Genomic DNA, 25182 nt, shown 5'->3' with positions numbered 1-25182 from the left:
TAACAGATAATTGAATGGTTCAACCTCGGTGACCATGGTATAGTTCAGACTGAAAACAATGTGTGCCGTAGTCACACAAAATTTCGGCAATATTCGACGTCTAAAATAGCTCTTTCAACATTTCGCGGCGACCATAAAACAAAATCTATGGTGTTTTTCCTTATATTTTGGTCATTTTATGAACAACACTTTTTAGTCTTAATATTCACTTCCTTATTTTCAGTTGGAAATTTAGTTGTGTATTCACTCCTTTGTTTATATTTATTTAGCTTTAGCGTGTCCGCACAGAGTACTGCATATTAACAAGTTTTTTTACACGGCGTAGCCTACACTGTTTCCCAATAATCGACATCCTTGTCGCACATGCCCTCATTTATAATTACTTATGAGCATTTGTGGAAATATAGTTTAGAGGCATAATTCCAATGTTCATGACCTAAATACTCACATCACTCTGACGAAAACAAATAGACTTGTGCAAATCGCACGCGATAAAATCGTTTTTTCGGTCTTTCACGTTTCATTTTACGGTAGCGATAAGGACGATCAAAGTCGACACGAGGTCATAATTAAAATGAAGATAATTTGGGTTGCAAATTCATTCCTATAATTTTCCTCAACTTTTTGTCGTCGATGATAGCACAGTAGCTTTCGAGTTTGTCGAACAGAACGCGCAGTTCCGCGAAAAAAAACCTTAAACATCGATGTCCACTAGAGCGCAAGACCCAATACATGCGCGATAAAACGAACCGACATTTGGATGCAGATGGTCGAAACAATCACGACAAAATCACGAAATATACCATAGCCTAAATCAGTGGTTCTTAAATTGGGGGGCGCGAGATGCTCACAGGGGGGGTCGGGTAGAGGTCACAAGATGGAATCGGAAATTTACATGTAACGGCTCCTGAAACGGTCTTCGCGTTCGTTAAAAATACCGGCTTTTTCGTGTTATAATAAATTTTTCTGTCTCGTAATATCTACAATAATTCAAAATGTCTCTCTATTTTAATTCATTTGTGTTCAAGGTAACTCGCGGTCGCGGCGACTCACGACAAAATACATAATAAAGTGTGATCAACTGCCCGATTATATTTAGTTTATATATATATTGCACTCATGCGAATTCGTTGTCGTCATTAAAAAAATCTGGTATAATATCCCAGAAATTATATTTAATTTAGTACAATTAAAATACATGTAAAGTATATATATTAGTAGATGAAAAATACATATTCAATAAAACGAAATCCCCGCGGTACGGCTTCTGAGTCAGTCCTCGAGATTACGTCAGTCGTTAAAAGAGCCGATTTTTTCAACGGATATGTAATGGTTTTTCTGTTGAATAAAATATTCAATCCATGATTGATATACGCATTTAAAATGGTTGCTTTATTCATTTATTTGTGATAAATTAAATCTGCGATTGCGTCGATAAAAGCACCAGTACTCCAAAATAACACGGTAATCCGCAACCATAAAAATGTCGATTACATTTTGTTTTGATTTGTATTCTTGCCAATTTCACCATATGAGCTGTCCTGCTGCAACTCTTACTCCGCTCTATCGCAATGCCGCCACTCGATTAATTTCAAGATATCACCGTTATAGATATTCCTAAGTCTGCGATCCCACGGAGTAAAATTTATATCAAGTCTGTAGTTTTAGAAGACTACTGGTGTGCGCACGCACACGGAATTTATGAGATTTTCAATGTCTAAGAAAGTGTTTTTAATCTGTCGCGGTCCACCCCAAAACAAAACTTATGGCGTTTTCCGTTTTATTTGTAATATTTTATAATGCCACTTTTACAATACAGAAATTTTTAGCTACGGATTCACTTCTTTATTCTATCTTTAGCATCTCGTCGCTGATGATTATAATAAAAAACTAACTCGTTTTCCTCAGAGGTGTCATGGTTCCATTCGAGAACAAAAAAAGTAATTATAATCGTCGAGAATATGTCGAGGGAAATTTCGGATATAGGAAGAATAAACACCGAAATCAAGATTTTTAGGGCTCAAATAACACACCACGCTGACGTAAACAATGGAGATTTAAACAAAATGAAATCGCAAACGCCTTAGCGACAACAATTGATTGAAAATTTACGTGTCTTATGTAAACGTTTAAGCAGAAAATACATTAAAGCATAGGTTTATTGCTTGTTTAGTTTTATCTAATAATTAGTTTGACTTCACCAGGTATTGCAAACTGAGCGGAAAAACGAGAATGTATGATGCCCAACCACTATTTGGCTTTATACATACGACAGTGAATGGCGAAGTTGTGCTCAGAAGCGTTTTATGTCTAAACAATCTGAGTAATGACGCTATGAGACCAACACTCAGTTATAGCGCCATCTTAATATATAAAAACTTGTCCATCACAAAAGCATTTTTTTCAAATCAGAAAGAGGGGGGGGGCGCGAAGTTTGAAAATTTTTTCAAAGGGGGGCGCGGCTCAAAAAGTTCAAGAACCACTGGCCTAAATGAAATACTAAGTCTGCTTATAAACTCATCCAAAGGCGGACCGCATGCGGCCGGCGGGTTGGACAGCCCAGGCTAGGCCATCGTGGCACCATGTTTGAGAAGTATCGATGTAATTTGTGATGAATTTGATTTGGTATTTGTTTTTCTCTTCACAGATTTGGGTGATGACCCCATCAAAATTCAACATTACACACCTTATGGCGGTTCCGCGATCGCATTTCAGCCATCATTCAATGTTTTATAAAAAGCGGACTATTGAATTATTTTAGGAAGACATAGTCAACAAATGTATGATACAACAAGATACATTTTTTTATATAATCGCTTCACAGAATTGCAAACTTTACTCACTCAATATTTAACAATGAGTATGTACATTTAATTATTGCCCTCAGCAAACGAGGCAAATCCTTTGCTCTTTAAAACCCAGCCTATAGTCAAATCCAACGACTAACATACCGTCAAACCCGATCCCCAACATTTTTTTCAAAAAGTGCAGACGAAACAAAAAATACAACTCTGTTCAATGTTTTTACCACATATCTGTCCGGAGTTCATGAGATTGAATGATGATAAATTGCATACAAAAAGGCAAAATAAAATAACGTGATCACAAATGGAAAATTTTGAGATATATATCTATAATTGATTGTCTTTATATGATTATGCATGTGTATTTTTAGGATTAGTAATGGCTAATGCTGTAACTGTATACTGATCAACTGTGTTTTATATATCAATATAGTAAAAATTGAAGTAGCAAATTGCACATAATTCTACGAGCTTGTATTCGTGTTATCAAGATTCTAGTTGATTCATTACGTACTTACGTTCCAAGTAATTATAAATGTTCAGGATGCTCAAATCATTTCCGGAACTTCTATTTTTTCCGCTTTCATTATGACCAATCTAACGGCAACCTGCACTGCGCATTCAATCCAACTAAAGGAGATTGAATATTGCATCGCACACTACTGACCATGTTGTGAAGCCATTTGACCATTTAGTTTCTGCTAGAGCTCGCGTCCATCCACAATTTTCTCGAAATGAAAAATTATGAATAAAAGTGTCAACCAGCACACATTATAAACTTTTTGCCAACCTCGTACTGGGATTCTGAGTAAAATTGTTGAACACAAAGAAGCCTGGATATAAATATCTACTACTTCACATAGGCTACCTGTTATTTAAGATACGGTACTAATACTAACAATTGATACTATACTTGCAGTAAATCATTCTTATAATTTATGAATGTAAAATTTATTGTTATATATCATTGGTATTACATTATATGTTTTTTCGGGAGATTAGGCAATCAAATTTATTTTCGAAAATGTTTGTTTTAATACAAAATTAAAAAATATCAATATAAATTACATCTATGAAATACAGCCCCAACAAGTGTGATTGAAAACAAGTGTTGGCGCTCTGGGGGTGATCAATGAGTATCCCGCCAATATAGTCTTATGCAACTGCCCAAAAATTCATTTAAAAGGTCCATGACAAATATAGAGTACAATGTGATGAATTCCTAAAACTGTTGGAATAATAAGATTTAGGCTACTTCTTTCTCACAATTTGAGCATTTTAGTTATTCGTCTTTTCTTCTGAGTATGTTTCATTAAATTTCGGCAAAGTAAGACGTTGTAAAAGGATGCGATTTTCTTGGGTTTGAGTATAAAATCGAATCACCGGTAAACAAAAACATATTTTTATTTATTCCAGCCCTTCCCTCTAGTCTTTGCAGGCACAGGAGAGCACAGTCAAAAATGAATAATGTCATTCATATGGTTATACAAATTTTGAATTCTATGATGAAGTAATATAACGTTTCTATGTTCTGAGAAAATCCTAACTTTTCCGTTTATAAGAATTTCGACGAAGCAAATTCAGACGCATTCAGTCACAAATAAAGAAAATTAACCTCTGAGCAAGATTATGGGCGCCATGATTGAATGAAAACAATACAAAATTCTGAAAGTGCATTACGTGCAAGTATACTCCAGTTAACGCAATACTAGAGGCAGCACAAGATAATATGATCAGAATTCCTGAAAAAAAAGTTCGGTAATTTGATCAGGGTATACTGACAGTAAAATGCATGTGGATTGGAACTCGAAGCCAAAAAATTACAATGACTAAAAACTTTCCTTGGAAATACAAGATCCGTTAAGAAGCAAAGAGATCGATCTATCGGTGGGGAGGAGTGTTCGCATTTCGGAGGCAAAATGTGCGGCAATCATATTTAATATTTTTCAAATTTGGCCTGGCGTATTCGGTACAGCACAACAACAGCACCGCCCAAATTGTTACAGTAAGCCTCATTGCAAAGGATTATTGATGATTTGTTTTAGTTAAATATATACAGTATATAGGCTATATAAAGAAATTGTTTAAACAGTTCCATTGCACTTTCTTTAAAATTTGATTAGTTCAGGTATTGAGTCCCTATTTTTCCACTCCAAATACTGACCAAGCGCTGGGAACAACTTCATTAAGATGCATTCATTACTGCTGCCATACCTAGCAAGTCTAATGTCTTCTTATAATGGAGCGTTCTTTTCAAATTAGCTACAGTACAATGAATTACTGGTAAAACAGTGATGGCAACTTTCAATATGAGAAAATAAATCTAGCGCAGAAGAACCGTGAAACGTAAGGGTTGGCCCGGCAAATTCAGTGACGTGTCCAGACAGACCATACCCATATTTTGGGGAGGTGCAAGACACATTATTAACATCTTTACAGATTACTATAGTTATGTTCGAGTTGTTCATCTCGAGTTCAAAATGTAATATCACCTAAATTTCAGCCCATCTACATTCTACAACGGTGTTTCTCAACCCCTCGTGGTTTGGAACGCATTTGCAAGGAGGTCCGCGAAAATTACGCAATTTGGATATTTGAACGTTACTTTGCAAACTCAGAAGACGTGATTACTGATACATTGGTGTTAGAAATGGTATACAATAATCAAACTTCCAAATATGCTATTGTGATATACAGGGATTCCATGGATTTGGAACCCCAAAAAAGTGTCTGCATTGTGAGCAGAAATAGCTGGCTTTCCTATGGCCTCCAGGTCAATGTCACATTTACAGACGTCACAGTGTGCGAAGCAATCACCCTTCAAGCTTCGTTTAACTTTGAATTCTTTCCCGTACTCATCACGGAAAAGGGGTTTAAAAAAGGCTCATTTTTGAATTTAGGCTAAAATAACCATCACCACGACAAAACCTAAGAATCGCCACACTAACAATGTTTCATGCCTATCTGTGCCTTGCCCTTTATGTTCCAAATAAGATTGTGTTGCTTTTATGATGCCACAATGAAGCTTTGGCGATGAAACAAACAACACAAAGTTTCCTTTATGAAGTCCAAAAAAGACAAAATAGGGATACACAAGCCAAAAATAAGGACGCATGCTAAAAATAAGTCAAAAATAAGGACAAGTCCTAAAATAAGGAATCCCTGGTAATATAACAAGTTACAAATTAACTGCGCAGCGGGGAAGGCATACAGTAGGATAGTTCTTTCAGGTGGCATCGTCAGCTAGCTATGGTGTAATTTTGTGGCGTTAAATTCACCCCAAGTAGTATGTATGGCTGAATGAGGAAAGTAACGTATTTCACAGCCCATAATGCGCACCGTCTATAAAATGCTTAGATTGGGGTTTTGTTTATATATAAGGCGCACTTGACTAAAAGACAACAGTTTTTATAGTACAGGTACTGGTTTCGAAAATAGGCTATAATGCATAAATAACTACCTGATCCATACATTAAGCGCACGGTCTTATAATACGCACGATCGATTTTTGAGAAAGAAGAATTTAAAGCACACCTATGGTCTGTAAAATACAGTAGCCTGCTCTGACAGATATCTTTGTATGGGGTTTACTTAAGTGGCTATTGATGATGACATCAAACCAAAATATGTTTATTGTTTAGTGTTATACAATACTTAGCAACGAAGAAATAAAGCCATGGGTGCAAGTTGATATCTTCCACAGCAAAGCGGTAATTTTGTTCAGGCTTCCTACGAAGTGGCGTTTCTAAAAGCTGAGTTTGAATTTCCTACATGACAGACCAAACGCTAGTAATGCCCTGCCCGAAATTAGCAGAGTTGATTTTAGGGGCATTTAGTGCCGAGAACGTTCAACAAGTATATATCTCTATTGTGTGTGTATTTTTGCTTTAGATCTGTTTCTCATGCAAAATTATTATTTATTACGATTCTCGCAATGTAGAGGTCCGTGACTACATGGGAAAGTCATAAGGGGTCCGCAAACAGAAAGTGGTTGAAAAACACTAATCCAAAATGAAAGAAAATACACGACAAAATGAGGAGCTAGAGTTATAGTTTGTTTTTTGCTAATCTTAATAAGGGGAGGGATACAATATTAAACCTTTTTGCGACGTGTCACATAGATTCCAAAAAGTGGATGACTCATTATATAAATTGCTTGTTGTTTATTCCAGCTTTTTTTTAAACAGCGCTCATATCCGGAATTTCAATCCTTCCCCCTTTTCGTTAAATGAAACTGACAACAGTATGAAACAACAGGATGTTGAGATGCTCTGATAAGAATTAGAATGAAATTTTCAAAATAAAAGAACGTTCAAAGATCACGCTTAATCTTTTTGCGACGTGTCACATAGATTCCAGAAAGTGGATGACTCATTATATAAACTGCTTGTTGTTTAATCCAGCTTCTTTTTAAACAGCGTTCATATCCGGAATTTCAATCCTTCTCGCTTTTCGTTAAATGAAACTGACAACAGTATGAAACAACAGGATGTTGAGATGCTCTGATAAGAATCAGAATAAAATTTTCAAAATAAAAGAACGTTCAAAGATCACGCTAAATCTCTTTATGCACACTGAGTGTGTCAGATGTTTTCAATATGGTCTGCCGTAACAGTTACAATATATTGTTCATCACAAACGTGAAGCAATTTTTTCTTTTTTGGATTTGAAGTATATCTTGGCCGTTAATATTGGCCTAATTAAAACATGCTCCATCTATGATACTTGTCTCTAAAATTTGATTTTTTGATTCCAGGAAATTAAACATATTAAGCGCTCGAGAAATGAGAGGAAGTCATATTATTTCCGCTTGTTACCAAGCGCCGGAATTAGAATATGTACGGTCCACTACGCTATGCAATATATAAATTCATCGTTTTAGTTTTCTGTTCAACTCATATGCTACTCGAAGTGTTACATACGGAGCTCCAGGACTTCGTGAAAAAAATCTATGGGCATCGTGGGCTATTTGTTTACTTACTGGAATACCGACGTGGCTAATTTTGTAACTGTCCATCGAAGCAAAAATGGCATTAATGAAATTTTACAACGATAGCGTAGAATTGTGGCAACAAGGTGCAAGATATGACATTATCTATTAGTTCCAAGTATTTTTACGTTACTCAGGGGAACGTTAATCGGTGAATAACAGTATGTTATTTTTTTCATAAATTTATTGTGGGGCTCCTTAAATAATAGCCAACCTCTTAACGGGCTCCATAACACCGAATCTTTGGGAACCCCTGTTTTATGGTTTCCAAAATAGTAAAAATCTCTATACTCCTGTTTCATTATTAATCGTAAATTAAAACGGACTTTGAGATAAAATTGCCAGCGTAGATTGCCAGATAAATTTTTCAGTAGTAAAAAACGTAAGATGTATATTTCAGCATGATATCCATCTGTATTCATTGTGATTGTACGTCATATATATATACAGGGTGGGCCAAAAATATGTTACCGTTTGTGCTTATCGTAGCAAATGCAGCTATAAACTGTAAATTTATAATGAAACAAAAACTTTATTCAATACATTTTTATTCAGAATTATCAATACTATTTTGCAACCCAATTATTAATCAAGTATATATAATAATTTTTGCAAAAAAAAAACGATGCTCACTGCGTTCTTAGTGCTTTGCTTTTTTCTTAGGATAAAAGGTAAGTTGGAATGAAATGCTTTGCCCGATGCATAGAATTTTATGTTTAAACACTGTTTTTAAATTGAAATACTATTAATTTGGTGGATACATTTTTGAGCCGAGATTTGTCATAGATATTTGTGGAATGCCGTCTAATATTATTCACAAATTACCGTACTACTTACCGTAAACTAAAATGAGTGTCATCAAAAGAAGTTATGTAGTAAGCATAAGTCTCTGTAGCGTTTATTTATTTTTTCTAAGAATTGTATGTTGCAATTTTATTGGTCTAACATTGATGATGAATATTTTGTGACATATTTCGTTATACATTCCTTGCCATCTATATAAAATATAACCCGAATAAATGGCGGAGATAAATTAGCATATATATATATCACTAATTAATTTTAAGCCAATATGCATTTTCATATCATTTTTTTCAGGCCAGCCTGTGCCTAGTTTGCAGCCAGATGCATGTGATAAAACTGCAGAGGGCGACTCGAGAAATGAACTTGCCTTCGTGTGTCCTCCAGGTTGCCACATTGGGAATGTCCCCGGTGTTTATGGAACAGCGCAATATACAATCGATTCACTTATTTGCGCCGCTGCTATTCATGATGGTAAAATTACAGGTAATACGTGAAATATAATAATATTGCAGGCCTACCCATTTTTTGTTTAGTGTCGTGCTGCTGATGTAACGCATGTAATTAAATTTTCCGATTAACACAAATGGAAACTGACTTGAAATAGCTCTTCAGCAATTGTGAACAAACCAATATAATGTAGTGTCATTGAAGAAAATCGTGCAATCCTGTTGCTATGAAAGTGAAATAAATAATCGAATAGATGGCGTTAAAATAACCTATATCGAGCAGTCCGAATTGGGGAGGCTCTATTCAGTGACCCGAATCGACTTGTATTAACCTTTTTTAAAGACTGTTGCACAGTCAATAAATAAGACAATGCTCGACTCGAACTCGATTAACTGGGAGTTGGAGATAATTTTGAACAAATTTCTGAAATGGAGGAAAATAACGTCATATAATATAATTGAAAATATCCAAAATAAACGCGTTCATGCCAGAGTAAATGTTATCGATACAAAATTAAATCTTCGTTTGACTCTCAAATTAATGTTGGGTTAACGCGCAAATATACTCCAACACGCACTCGATTTATTTACTCGTAACTGCTGCGACTCTACTTGACTCGTGACTAGGGAGTGCAGTGACCTGACTCGAAACTTTGAAAGTCAGTTAGTTATTTTGCGTTTATTGCTATTTTGCCAACTCTCGGATTTCAGACACTGGAGGGATCGTCATAGTAAACAAAGTTGGATCAGTTTCAACATTTACTGGATCGACAGCCAACCTGGTGACAACACAGACATATGGTAGCAGTTCTAATGCGTTTAGCTTTCTGGGTAAGGGAATTCAATATATATTTATCATATTTTTTTTATTGGCAACGAGTGTGTCGGTTTGAACTTATTAGAACTTAGAGAATTATTGCGCCACAATGAAGGACATGTTGGAAATTTTTTAGTGCATAACACCCCTGCATGATATACCTGAGTCCTGAGTCTGAAGCAGTGGTCAGCAAACCGCGGCCCGCGGACCAAATACAGCACGCGAACTAATTTTTTGCGGCCCCCGAACGACCCGACTTCAAATACATAAAAAAATATTCATAAATTTTTCATTGTCACCTCACGGATTCATGTGGCAACAAGTGCTGCTGTACGTTACTAGTTTTATAGTAAGTAACATCAATTCGATGTCGTTTACTTGATGAACGTGTCCCGTCGTTGGTTGTAGTTATAAGTTAAGTTTATGTTAATTATTAAAATATCTGGGAAACGTAGAGACGCTTAAGACTAGAGTAGGACATTTAAAAATGCTTGAATAAATTTCGTACTCGTTTGTAAAATCGTCATTAGGACGACGCGCTGCGGGGCAAAGCAGTTGGCATTTGATTTTAACGCTTTGGCGGTGACACAGAAAAGACGTTATTCTTCACATTGATAATGAGTTAATAAAAGCAATGTAATGTTTGAAAATGTATTAAAAAGGCCACATACACGTCTCATTGTGGCAGGCTTTCAACACAGCAAGGTGCATGTGCGCCAAAATCTGAAGTTTTATTTGCCTATTGGTTGCAGGCGGTAGTTCATGCAGCAGGCAGGCAGGCTACCGGAAATATGATATTTGGCCCGCAACTACATAAAGTTTGCCGACCACTGGTTTAAAGTATATAAATACATATGTATATATATATATATATATATATTGGGTGTCCCCAAATAAACAGAATTCGTAAATTTCTTATATGAAAATACAGTGAATTTTTCTTGACACTTGAACTTCTGTTTTGTATGCTTGTGACCACTGTTTTCAAGAACCTCGACGAGTTGCACAGAAGTTATGTTAACTAGAATATTTTCCAAATGACCTCCTCGGCGTTGGAGACATATTTGCATTCGTTGCACAAAATTATTAATTACTCACATGCACTCCTGTATAGGCATGCCCTTGATTTTTTTTTGGATTTATAGTCTTGAATTAGCCTATTGATTGACGATTGTTTTCATAAAAATCTGGAGGACATGTTTGATAAATGACGTGTACTTTGATGTGTGGTGGGTGGTCTTGTTTTGCTGGAACCACAGGGTCATCTCGATCAAATGCTCTATAGCAGGGGTCACCAACCCGTTGCCCGCGGGCACCAAGTCGCCCGTGAAGACCACATGAGTCGCTCGCAGGTCTGTTCCAAAATAAGTTTAATAATGCCGCTTATAAGTAAGCACTTAAAGTCTTCCAATTATGGCATCACACAGATATCATCTTCCACGAACTCGCGTTTTTTCAAGTGCAGTTTCAAGTATTCTGTGGCGTCTAAAGCTGCCACAAACCCATGGCGGTATTCCCACACCCTGGCCAAGCCAAACCCACGGCGACTGACTTTTTAGCTGCCACGTACCAACCAATGTAGAGCTGTCGTTACCGCGGCAGCACATTGAAAAGCTTGTGCACGTATAATTTTGCTGCCGTAACCACGGCAGCTCGGCCGTAGAGACAAGGCTGCCCCTGAAGGTGACAAATATTGGATAAGTTGGAACATTTTTTTATGGATACTGGTATGATGAATTTGGGGTTGGGTTTCACATTTAAGTAGATATAATTTTGCATGATACACTAAAATCTGGTACATGACACTGTGACTATACCGGTAATAGCGTCATAAACCATGTCAAGAGCTGCCATCCGTTCGTTCGTTGCAGGAGCTGCCATGAAGTGTTAAGAACTGCGACTCCGTTTTTTGGACACGTAGTGGACATAACGATCGTTTCACTATTATGTTGTTGTTGTTGTTGGACACGTAGTGGACATAACGATCGTTTCAATATTATGTTGTTGTTGTTGTTCTTGTTCTTTGACACGTTTTTAAAAAGTCGCTTTTCTCTTTGATTACTGGACTAATTGCTTTGAAATTTTCAGTGGTTGAAGATGTAATTTTTCTCCAGAAGGCTATTACTTTTATTTATTTCAAATATTTCTGTTAGCTCTGTAAGATTTGTTTTTGTTTGCTATGACGTCACTAAACGTTCTGCGGATATCGGACGCCATTTTGTGTCCAACGGACCATCTTGCAATTTCAATTCACGCTGTCACAAGACAGGAGTTCTGGTACCGTAACACAGCGCGGTGACACTGAACTAACTCGTAGCTGTCAAAAGCTTGAAAATCCATACAAATATGAGAAATAAAAGATGAAACTTGGCAGGTGGGTAGAGTTGTGTTTCTTTTAACCATATTTGAAAGTTTCGCGTTTCTACATTTGAAGGAGGGGGAATAGGGGGTGTGCATTTCCGATACGTCGATAATATCTTTGTCAACCAATTTGCGGCCACCGTGTTTTCGTCTGTTTGATTGCTGTGATGTGGTGCTTTGTTTATAATTTAACGAGTTTTGTTCGAAATAACCGTGTTCTTGAAATATATGACGGTCAGAAATGCAATTAGAAGCCCAATGTTTCCACGCTGTCACAAGACCAACAATTGTCAACCAATTTGCGACCACCGTGTTTTGTCTGTTTGATTGCTGTATGGCTGCGTATGCGATAGTCTCGACGCAGCATAAACGATGATCAAGGCTTGAAATCCGTGGTCGCACACTGGTCGTTCGGTCGCAAATACGTCTTTCGAGTGCCGTACTTTGGGGATTTGTATAGCTTCAACCCTTTGTCGTAGAAAGTTAATACGAGGTTTAGCGTGTAGAATAAATGCCGCCAATGCACCCACGATGAAAAAATTAACGGGTTAGATATATTGGTTTTTGTTTTATAGCGGTTTGAATGAAATTGTCCGCAGACTAGCTACACCACCCTAGGCCTGGTGAGTTGTCCGTGTAGTCGAATTGTCCATCAGCCCTAAACGGCTATGACAGTCACTGTACCAAAAATTGTACCCCGATTCGGCTGGTGTTAAGTTGACGCATGTTATTTAGTAACGTTTTTATCTGAAATGTTTGACTGTGGTTCGGTACCTGATCCGATAATATGGTACATAATTGACTCATATCACGAGATATTTCAACTGATGTTTCAATTGTCACAGGACCTAAAATATCTATGACAGTCCCTGTACCGTCACGGTACCCCGATACAGGTACTGGTAAGTCACCGCCGGTATGTTAGTTGTTGGTCACCGCATATGATTTTTGGGGAATTGTTCTGCGTGTCCATATATTTGAGCATTGCTCTCTTGTTCTTGTTCTTTGACACGTTTTTAAAAAGTCGCTTTTCTCTTCGAATACTGGACCAATTGCTTTGAAATTTTCAGTGGTTAAAGATTAATTTTTTCGCTAGAAGGCTATTACTTTTGTTTATTCTTAAATTTTATATGAATCCTATGAGATATGATATTTCATAAAAAATTTTGCGGTATTTATTTTTACTCATGGGAACACTGTTTTACACTTATTTCAAGCGGTTTCGCGATCGTTTGTCTTGCTCAGTACTACAGCTACTGTAGGTCGGTACTGGTAAGTTGCCATCAATGACATTAAACAACATGATAGGCAACTCTGACGTCACTCCATAAGACTACAGGCGAAACATTATATTTCATGATACGCTCCAATGCACATATTTCTCGTCGCCTTTCGCGTCCGTTTTCCTCTCGCTTTTGCTACTGGGCGTCGTTTTTACGTGCAGTACCTGCCTTTTTGCGCCTGTAACGAAACATAATAATCTCTATATCTAAGAAGTTTTGCTTACTTGGAAAGCGGGAATAACAGGCAAGCTGTAAAGAGCAATTCTGGACATCATAGACGTTTTTTTTTATCAGAGAAGATTACAAACGCGATATCGGAAAGATTTGTGTGGAACATTTTGCAGATAATGATAAAGTTCAAAGTTAGTAATTTTAATGTTTGCGCTTAATCATTGAAATTTCATTTAAAGAGGGTGTCATACAAAACTGTGCTGCGATACAATTCCATAACACAAAGTTTGCACCTATCGAACTTGCTTTTGTAGGTGAATTTATTAGACTTATTACATATTCAGTTAATCGTAGGTAACATTGCTGGTACATAATGCATCGTAGATAGGTTTGTTTAAATTTAGGAATTTAGCTCATAGCCCACTAATTAATATTATCTTCTATGCAGGAAGTTGCAGGGCTGAATTCAACTTGCAGCCTTACCGATCACCTGACGATGCTCATTTAGTTTGGCTCGAGCAAGTCTTCTTGAAATGCTTGTGTGGATGGAAACTACCTATATTTTTTGCATTCCTACGATTTTAGACAAATTTATTCTGAGGGATTTCGCATATAATTCTCACTGATTGTTGGCTGTTTATAATTCCTATTGATTGTGAATTCTGATTATAACAATTAGTTGAAAATTTTTTTACCTAATTTACTGGCACCTTTTTCTTGTCAATACTCCAAGCTGAGGTAATAAACATGACAATACATTTATGCCATCTGGAAGCAAAATATGCACACTAATTAATAGTTTGACACATTGAGATAATACATCATGACAGAAAATACAAGTTAAAGATATGTATGACCATCACATGGTAATTAAAATTAAAAAAATCAATAGGGGCTGTGGAGTATGAAAAGTTCAAGACAAAGAAAAGAACAAATGTTCATAGCTCATGAACTCTCAATTTTGCCTCCATTGCTTTGTGAAGGCCAATATATTTCGAGTGGCTGAATTAGTTTACTTTTATGATAGCAACGATTTTGTATTTAATATAGCGAGATTATTTCAATTTAATTGAAGTGATAAAATTTCCCAAAGCAATGCTTGAATCGTCTAGAATAGATCAGTGGTGTCAAACTCATGGGTTTTCGAGAGCCGCATTGCATTTTGAAAATTGTAAAAAGAGCCGCAAACAGTTTTTGATAATGTATACTTAAAAGATATTTTTAAGATAGTTTTAGTTTGTGACATATATTGTGATGCAACTAAACAGTTGGATTGAGTTTTATTATTTTCTTCAATTTCAAATGCAATTACATATTAATATTTGCATTCCACTATTATTGCAACATTTGCAAGTTACAGTATTTATTATAAAAAATCGTAAAATTCTCTTTACAACCATCAAAATCATTTTTGAACAAGCTTTGAATAAGGAAAGAATAATACATACACTAAAAATAACTTAATCTAAATATATGAACCTAAAATTAACAAAAATACTACAGTATAAACTCAATGTTTTAATAATTACATTTGTCCTGGCGTTTGGCATCTTTTTTGTGTCACCAGCATACTAAGGCCAGTTCGAAATGATTTTATAGTACCAACTCTAACTAACGAGGCCACATGATCATGGGTTTATCTGGATCTTTACGACTGTTTAATTAATTCCAGTAATGCAAAAAAGCTACTTTTATCATTTCATGTATAGATCAGTAAAAAAACAAATGACAGATTTTTTCGACAAGACATTTCGCACTACATTGCGTGCCATAGGATTGCTTGAATTATTATTGATATTGATTTTTAGTAACTAAGTCGTTGTATAATTATATTAATATACAAACGCATGGAAATTTTCTGTTCGAAGTTGGTCTTCGAATTTGTCATATTGACTGCTGAGCTTATTGTGTTTTTTGATTGTATTGATGGAAATATGACAAATTAAACAATGTGCTTCAGAATTTTGTGAAGAGCAGAAATGTTACAACTCTCATTTTCTTCGAAAATGCCACCTTCTTCATGTACTTTGCGTTTAATTTAATTACTCAAGTGTTTTATTCAAGTATTCTTTTGCTAGCTTGATGTGTATTCTTAAATGGGTCAAAATGTGGACAAAAAAAATTAATATTCCAAAACTACTTTCAGTAAATTGTTTTCTGTGTGAATAATCAGTTTCACTCTAGAAGGTTTGAAAAATCTATGACATTTAGATAAAAAAAAAACTTCCAAAATACTATTACAATTATTGTTAAGCGTTCGAGGGCCGCACTGGAAGTTCTCTGGGGCCGCGAGTTTGAGATCCCTGGTCTAGATTGAAGTTGTTCAAAAAATATATGATAGTGTTTTATCATGAATGATGATTATACCCCTTCCGGAATTTCTTCTATAGTACTACCAAAAGTTGATGAACCAAATATAACACAGGTGCAGTGAGGTACCCGTAATCCTCATTTCCAAAGCTGTTTTAAGTATGTCTGGCGTGTTTTGTGCCTTTTTACAAATAAGACCGCTTATGCAATCTTACGCTTTGGAATTTTTAGTTATTTTCCTCAAGCCCTGCAGAATGCGGGGGCCATAAACAACTCTACCGGAGGGTCAAATGTCTTTGCATGCCTCCATAGGTTGTTTTTCTATTGCAAACATTATATTTCTTGGAATCACACTGTCACTGATATGTCGCCAGACTTCTGATATCTCCCCGTCTGCTATAGTTGTCCTGTGAATAAATAATAGGAAATTGAGATTAGACGAATAGTTGAAAGTTTTGCTTTATGTCGGCTTAATTTCTTGATTGATATACTTACTATTTCTGCTATTGCCTCTTGTACTGCAAGAGTCTCACAATGCTTAGACAGGTTTGTCCACAACTTTCACATCTGAAGAAAGAGAGGAGATTTATTAATTTTCGTTAAGAATAAATAAAGCAGTCTATATGATTTAGAATGGAAAAGCTAATAAATCCAATATCTCATGTTTTATGTAAAAAATATTTTACTGAATTTGGTATATAAACCAACTAATAAAAGGGTTTAGTCAGAAAATTACAAGCATTCGTGGCTCCAAATACTTGAGAAATCAGACTATACAATATAGACCGGTATGAGTGAAATGTTAGGTGAACTTGTTAACACTTTGATTCAATACGCAAATAAAAGTGAACGCGCAATAGTATGTTACAATGAGCAACAATCAACAATGAGTATATATCCTCACTGATTAAAAAAATCTAACTGGAGGTGCATGAACTATTTGAAACCATAAGGGGTAAGTAAATATGTAATTTAGGCAAATGGGCAACTACGTACCGTACTGAATTAATAACTTCGTAGTATTTGACAAAGGCTGGCTTTCCCACATGTACTTAACAGTGCGATTCCCGGGTGTGATATACAACAATAGTATTCACCTTACCTTTTACCGATTTCTTTTTACCCCAACTTTCAAAAATATCATTAAAATCGACAACAACTGTCAAAGCAGGCACGAACACCATTCGTGCTACGCCTCGAAAGCAGCACACATCCGCTCGTTTTCGTCTCGTCAAGTATGTGCATTGGAGCGTGCTATCGAATACGATCTTCGGACAAAAATGCCGGAGTTGCGCATCATGTTGTTTAATGTCATTGGTTGCCATACAGGTACCGTAACGCAGTGAAATTGACTTATTCCTTCCGCGGTATTACTAATGCTGCAATGCAAGTTTTATAGCCTATCGTATGCGGAACGGAATATCAGACCTACAGGTTCGGTACCGGTACTGGTAGCTCAGTACGTAAGTACGATCCTGGTACTGGTGCCGGTACCGTCTTTCACGGTCCTACCAGTGCAGTAATGCAAGCGTTGTAGCACTTGTAGCCTACTATATTTGTTTATTTTGATGAGAGTCTACTGGAAACAACATAAAATTTGAAAGGGAAGAATTGTTCTGTGATCAATTATCTGTCCTAAAGTGTAAACAACATAAAATTTGCAAGGGAACAACTGTTCTGTGATCAATTACCGTATATGGCCTACAGTGTACAGGTAAGATGCTGCCTGACTGCTAACTCAGTACCGCTTGACACGTTTTTAAAAAGTCGCTTTTCTCTTCGAATACTGGACCAATTGCTTTGAAATTTTTATTGGTTAAAGATAAAAATTTTCTCCAGAAGGCTTTTACTTTTTTTTCCGCTATGACGTCATCAAAATTATGTGACTCTACGTGTCCATATATTTGAGCATAGCTCTCTTGTTTCTTGTCCGTTGGTTTGTGGTGTAGCAATAATGCAATTATTGATTCCAAAGAACAGTGGCAGGAAATCGATAGGGAATCAACCATTTTCACAATGAATGGAAGGTGGATTTATATTCAACTCCCGTGAAAACAGCCTGCGTGTTTCTAAATTGTCTCATCTGCTGGACGATGGTAGCGACGGCAAAGCGGATTGATATCACGCAATCTACCGCGCTAACTTTCCACAGGTCAGCGCAGTACGTGCAGAAAAAGCTTGCGATTCAAATCATACAGCAATCCTATTTTACGAGACTATTGTTTAGTTCAACCTATCTTTGTGAATCAACACTTTTTGACATGTACTTCATCAGGAACAAACACGAAACACGCCTTTTTGATGATCTGCAAGTCTCGCTCAAAGTTAAAGTGTCAAGTTACGCGCCGCAGTACAACACCTGTAAAGTTTGGTAGCACAACTGTTAAGTTCATTTTATCTTAGGCTTGTGCAGAGTAATGTACAGGTACATTAATGTGGTTTCTTAGGATATTATAGTAGTGATCACTTCAAAATCAATTTAAAACACTCAGTTTAAAAATGCAAGTGTCATTGATAGAAATTTATTGCAACGTTGTGATAATCGTTTGATTTCCTAAAGAATCCTAAAGTTTATCAGTGTCTCTACCTAACTAAATACCAGTAATTGTCAATAATTGAAGCTTAATCGAGCAAACTGACTTTTTCAGAAGTGTACATTGAACTGGTAGCCATAGGCACAATCTGTACCCAGAAAGTAGCCCTCTGCTTCGAGAAGGTTGGTGACCCATGCTCTATAGCGTTTAAGTGATGTTCAGAACTTATTCAGCACGCCACGTAACTCCGCATTCACTGTTTGTGGTCTTTCATCTTTGTCTTCCAACCAATACGGGCCGGGCGATTGTACCATATTTGGAAATGTCATGCATGCACTTTTACTGAGTGGAAATGTCTCGGTAAGAGTTCTTCGGATGTGCTGTGCCTTGTAGACATTATTTTGGCTATCGACATGTTCTGATATCAGAAAGTGAGATTTAGCTGAAAACCAAGTGAGTGATTGACAAGGGATGACAGTTTGTCTACAATGCTGAATAGGTCATTCGAAAAATGTTTCAAATAGAACACAACTTTTGGGTACAATCATACTTCCTATCATACTTAAAGAACCCAGAACGGTACCCAGTTATTTATGGGCAGCAGATAACCATAATTTTCTGCCTCACTGTAAAGTGGAGAGCGATAATGAGAAAGTAAACCGATCCAACGTTGGAATAAAATGTATTTGGCTAAACAACGTTGGCAATCTAGATTAAAACTGCCATGTTTTACCTTGATGTAACTCATTGGTCGTCAGACCATACCTGAACTGGTTCTACAGCATTGTCTTCCGAAAATCTGATTGCATATATCGGTCAGATACCTAACAGCAGATTAATACTTGATCATTACACACATAATTATTCATTTTTATATCTAGATCCTTCGACTGTTCCAGCAAGTTGTTTTTTTAGTGTAGAAGATTATGAACCCAACGTGTTTGTTCATAATTGTGGAAATAATTGTGAAAGTCATTCTGACGATGTTTGGGGGACTTCTGAATACACAAGAGATTCACAAATTTGTGCTGCAGCTGTACTGGATGGTCAAGTCCCGACCACATGTACGTGGGAAGTATATTCATGGTGAAAAATGTAGAATCTGTTTAACTGAGGAGAATTCAACTCATACGTACAAACTGTATGAAATACGTTACCTTTTAATTTATGAAAAATTAGTGGGATAAAATTTTACTGGCTGGCGTGGCAAAATCCTATTTGTTGTTATTTAATACCAATTTTCGACTGAAAAATCATAGCAGAATTACACGTGTTGAATTGAATAAAAGTAGAATTCCTAAATGGGCAGACCAGTGCAAAATTTCTCGACCCTAAAAAGACATATATTTTGATCGCTACATTGATTGTGTCTACATCCATTGTTTTTACATGGAATTCAACATACGACAGCCAAAAGCTCTAAGAATTTATATATATATTTTAATCGATGGCAACTAACCAGAACTATTTTCTACATGATATCAATGTCCCGACAAAATGGTAAAAACTAGAGCGAGCGTACCGTCATCGGTTTACTTAGGCTTAGAGTTATAAAACATTAGGTAAATGAATACGATGATTAGCAACCTCACAAGTCCTATATGAATTCACTGTATTTTGGCCCGAAAAATAAATTGCTTCCGGCAAAAAATTAAGTAATTAGTTTGCAAACAATGAAATGAAAGATACGATAAGAGCTAATTCATGGTACGGAATGTTGTTTGGTGACAATTGCTGCCATAAATATATATATATATACGAAAGATTAAGAAAAAAGAATAATAAGAACAAGCTAATATTATACTCATTTTATCGATGTAAATCTGACTAAACACGGAATACACGTATAAAATGCTACACAGGGAGTTCGACATTTAAAAATTATAAGCCTTGCACAATAGTTGTAATATGGAAGCAGTCTTGTCCAGTTGCCGAGGAGGTCATTTCTAACATAAATACATATTTTATTCAAAGCTACTTCAGATACCCAAGTGATTGTTATAAAAACACGAGGACTCGGAACCTACCCTGCAGATACAGCCAATGGCATCACATCACAACTGTGGGATGCATTTTATCCTGGTTTCCAGTTTGCCAGTAAGTAATACATTTTCCTAATATATTTTGATATTATACTGCCAAATTTATTTCGGGTGAGTAAATGGACGGATTCGTCATTTACGAATGTCTTTGATGGCGGCTGTTACATGTTTTAGTTTGGTTTTTCGCATTTTCCTGTGGACACACAACAATTATTACGCAGGGAGCCATTATAAATGGATGTACCAGAATCTTTCTCAATTTATACCTTCCTGGGTGATTCGATGGTCGTGGAGGTTGAACTCCAGATATGTTGCCTGCTTTATTAACATGGCCAATTTTAATGCTATAACGACCAGGTATTGTGTTGCAAACGCAACAATCATGAAATAAATTAAAGAGATGCACAAATACGGAAACCAAGATAGAACATACCCGCACTGTGGTGCAGTGCACCCTTGGTGGTTGGTTGGTTGAAGGCGTCTTTATCAGAATATATCTTTAATGTGCTGACATCTCAACAAACGTGATTAATAAAGGAGATAAAGAGACGTCGTTATAAAAAAAATTATAGAGAGTATTGGTGTGGTTGTGTTTTTCACATCACTGTTATATCAATACCGTAGCCAATGTATGAAAAAGAGATTAGGAATTATAAACCTTTCGTAAATAGATAATTTCTAGTTTAGTTTTAATTTCGAATTGCACTCGACCCATCAACAAATTACATGCCAAACATTCGTGGTATTCTATATCGAAAATATTTTGTCATCATTTTGATAATATTTGTTTCAGCTACTATACCGATGGGTTGCATATTGACATTTGGAGATTTAGGCGTCACAACGACAGTAACAGATTTTTTATGTCCGTCTGATTGCGACCAACACAACTATAATGATATTAAAGGTACAGGAGAATACACCGAGGATTCGCAAGTATGCATAGCAGCAATACACAAAGGACAAATCGAAGGTAAACATCATTTTGTTTTCCCGTCCTCGCGGCATTGCGGTTGAAAACTTCATTTTGCGTTTTGTATAATCTAAATTGTATCCACTCGCTTTTAAGAATCTTCATACCCGAAAGCGAAATAACTTGGTGGGTTTTTCGAATTCAGTTATTCATGAACATACATTTCACTAATTAAATCATCGAGAAACATCTAGGACAGGAGTCGGCAACATTTGTCGCTCACGGGCCAAAATTAAGGGTTGCAAGTCTTGGCGAGCCACACATATTTTTAAAGAGTTTAAAACCCAACAGATTGCCGATAAATCATAATTTTTTCACACAAATCAGAGATTTAAATTTTAAGCAGGGCGCGAAGAATGCGACGACTCGTGAACTAAACTTAGTCGTCTTACTTAAAAAAAAATTACGAATGACATTTAATGTGACACCCTTGTTGCATCATGCTTGATACGTTTTCGACATCACTAAATGGGAAACATTTTCTAAATGGGTCACTGGATGAAGCCACGATTAAAACATTTTTATGAATGTGAACCACTAATTCGAGTTCTAAGCTTGTTCGCTGTAATGTTCATTATCGTAAATAATTGTTCGCATTCATATGTACATTCAAACATCGATGTGAATTTTTTTCGCATGATATGTCAAATTAGAGTAGAGTTTTTTTCCAAGAAGATACTTTTTATGAAAATCAAGTAGTGAGACATCTCTCGAAAAGAACATAGATTATTTCCGGATTACATTGCATCTCAAAAATTCCTTCTGAATATTTTCTGCGCCATTGAACGGTTGCACTTAACATCAACTTTCTGCGTTTTGTTGCCATTTGTCTAATTATAGGTAAATTATAGTTTCATGAAACAATCAATTGTGAATTTGAATTATATGCTTGTTGGGTTATAATATAATTTAGTCTACACGTGTCTCACAATAAATTCTGTTACGTAAAAAATACAATCGTCAAAACAGCCGTTTTGTTATACTATAATGCAGTGTCACGGGCCGGATTATTTCACTCGGATCCGCGGGCCGGATCTGGCCTGCGAGCCTAAGGTTGCCGACCCCTTCTCTAGGATATATATATATATATATTGTTATTCTACAAGTATCAAATTTTGTACAAATTTGGTCAAGGTATATTGATCCTATTTATTATAATAGATATATATATTAATACAAGATTAGCGATGCTTTTGAGGGTTCTGTTGCATTCTTTTCTTCCGACTTGAAGTTTGAAATTACTCATTTTCAGCCGCCACTGGAGGTCGAGTACTTCTCAGGAAACTGGTGGGACCGCCCAACGCATTTATAGGAAGCACTAACAATGGTGTGACTACTATTAGCTCGGGATCTGGCGATGGGTTTACTTTTGACGGTAAATATCACGTTTCCTCATTTACAAATTGTTTGTCGCGTTTTTTCAAGAAGCATAATGAATGACATAACAGTGTTGGTAAATAGAAAAGCTATTTACTAAATGACATTAGTTGGACAAAAATTTTAAATTGATGTAGTTTGTGCTTAGATTCAAATGTCAAGTTCATAATAATTCCACGTACATTTATCGTAGTACAGGATTGTAAATATTATTATTTTAGATTGTGTGAACGGAGTCGTCAGTTCTTCTCCTAGCCTTTGTGCCTGCAATGCAAATTGGTATGAGGCGGCATGTGACACATGTAAGTTTTATGCTATTACACCCAACTGATTTATAATCAATAAAAATCAGTAGTCTTTCTCGATGGGTAGTAAAATTTATATAAACAAATTATAGAAATATATATACTTTATAAAAATATGAGTTACCACACAACTATGAATTACGGAGTTGCTCTAGCTAGAGTCTACTGTAGAGTGATTTAATGTTTGGTTATACCTCGAAACACTTGAAAATCCCGATTAAAAATAGACCTTTGCAAATTGACTTTGTTACAGAGAATTTATTGTTGTGGTAATGGACATAAGTGACAAGTCTATCCCAATTTACTCACAATTAATCAATTTATATGATCATCACTCCAAACAGAAGGTATATAAAAAAAATTATGGTGAATAATTGCTTCCCAAACAAAAAAGTCAAAAGCATTAATGACAGAGTTGGGAATATATAAAAACTCCCGATGAAGGTTATAGCGACATATTGAAAAAGTTACAGTGTATATCGTAACGGATGGAAACGGATAGAAGCAAACCATCATTAATTCACAATATCAGTCTTTTTTAGTTTTAAGATATCTGTCCAAATACCTCACTACAGAGCTACTACACTACACAATTATACAAATGTCGCGAGATCGGCATGACTATTGAAAACAAATATTACGAAAGAAGATTTTGTAGTATACAGTCTAGTGTCCCTAAATAAATCGGCAAACTATTTTTACACACTATTCACATTATAGTTTTTGTCGTAGTAGAGAAGTTGAAGTATTTAATTTCCTCTTCACATATATTTTAACATCAATCCCATTCTTCTATATCATCAATTTCGAATAATTTAAAACTTAGGTTTCAAAGAAAAAATTTAAAACAAATATTTTCCATCGTAACAGATTGTCTTCATGGAACTTATTCCGCCGGCACTTGTACGTGTGACTCTGGATATGTTGGGCCTATGTGCAACCGCGGTAAGTAATATTCATTTTATAATAATGATACAGCAATGTTTTTAAAGCTCCTATTCGAGCAATCTGTATGTAAGTAATCGTTGATTTTTTTTATTCCAAATCCATATAGATTCAATCAGCAGCTTTAAAAAATAGAGCCATTTTAATTGAAACAAAACTATTATTTTCAGCTTGTTGATAACAGATCATCAATTTAAAGAGATATATCTACACGGCTTTCGAAGAAGAAATGTTATATAATCGTGTAACTTACATATATTATATTGGGATTTGAATAACAATCTATGGTCGCCAGAGCATTATTAGACACGAGATGTAACTTTCAATTGTATTGGTAAAATGTTGTTGATGTTGTTGTTGAGATTTTTGTCGGGGCCGTGGATAATCTATTTTCTCTTCAACTAATAGGGCAATCGATTTCAGGTTGTTACTATTTAAAACAGAAGAAGTCACGAAAGGCATTACTTTTTTCGAATATTTTGTGAGTCCAACGGGCCCGCTATTTATCTCTAGATTTTGCGTTTTCTTCTTTCAATTTACTGACTTACCTTCATATGACGTTCGGTACAACACCATTTCATAAACATTTTCTGAAGAATTTCTTCAGCTTTCTGATAGTCATTTGAATTCGTGTCCCATAGATATACTAAACTAGAGCATCGATCCCTTGCATTACGTAAAAATATATTTGCGTTCAATTTTATCAAAGCTATGAAAAATAACTTTTATTTGAAAAATGTTCCCATAAAATCGCCTCAAAAAACTTTTTCAAAAAAATGTATACGATAAGCTGTAGTGATGAGTTTGATTAAAATGTAGTTATATTATATATATTACCTCTGTGGTTTTTATGTATTCAATCTGTATAAATGGAATATCACATACTCGAAAAGTTTTATCTCGTGACAAGAAGCACTGAGGTGTAAATGAAATTTGGCAAGATCGTGAATAGACAGACCTTAACGGCTTCAAATTGCGGAGTTGTACTGAAGGATATATATCGCCCTTTCAGAGTTTGAT

The 25182-nt window shown here is 35.8% G+C and overlaps 1 protein-coding gene and 1 long non-coding RNA gene across 2 annotated transcripts; one reads left to right on the top strand and one right to left on the bottom strand.

Moving 5' to 3' along the window:
- Nucleotides 1-8349: 8349 nt before the first annotated feature.
- On the top strand, nucleotides 8350-25007 carry LOC120346264 (uncharacterized). Its single transcript, XM_039415968.2, has 10 exons — nucleotides 8350-8465; nucleotides 8893-9081; nucleotides 9756-9875; nucleotides 19402-19584; nucleotides 20495-20617; nucleotides 21356-21535; nucleotides 22788-22910; nucleotides 23134-23214; nucleotides 24088-24162; nucleotides 24333-25007. The coding sequence occupies exons 1-10, from the start codon at nucleotides 8420-8422 to the stop codon at nucleotides 24338-24340; spliced, it is 1128 nt and encodes a 375-aa protein (XP_039271902.2). The 5' UTR covers nucleotides 8350-8419; the 3' UTR covers nucleotides 24341-25007.
- Nucleotides 16055-17272, bottom strand: LOC144425907 (uncharacterized). The gene is made up of 3 exons (XR_013477719.1): nucleotides 17089-17272; nucleotides 16482-16553; nucleotides 16055-16393 (listed from the first exon to the last, which is right to left on the bottom strand). It is a non-coding gene; the product is annotated as an uncharacterized LOC144425907 (long non-coding RNA).
- Nucleotides 25008-25182: the final 175 nt, after the last annotated feature.

This window comes from Styela clava, chromosome 8 (genome assembly GCF_964204865.1).
Source record: "Styela clava chromosome 8, kaStyClav1.hap1.2, whole genome shotgun sequence".
NCBI lineage: Eukaryota > Metazoa > Chordata > Ascidiacea > Stolidobranchia > Styelidae > Styela > Styela clava.
Note: the sequence above shows the minus strand (reverse complement) of the source record. Positions and strands in the feature narration are given on the sequence as shown.

Bases quoted from the DNA above. Each gene is read 5' to 3' on its own strand.
- LOC120346264 (XM_039415968.2), top strand. From the start codon at position 8,420: ATGCTCACTGCGTTCTTAGTGCTTTGCTTTTTTCTTAGGATAAAAG. The intron at 9,876-19,401 runs GTAAGGGAATTC...TTTTATATCTAG, and splicing joins TAATGCGTTTAGCTTTCTGG to ATCCTTCGACTGTTCCAGCA. The intron at 19,585-20,494 runs GTACGTGGGAAG...TTTTATTCAAAG, and splicing joins TGGTCAAGTCCCGACCACAT to CTACTTCAGATACCCAAGTG.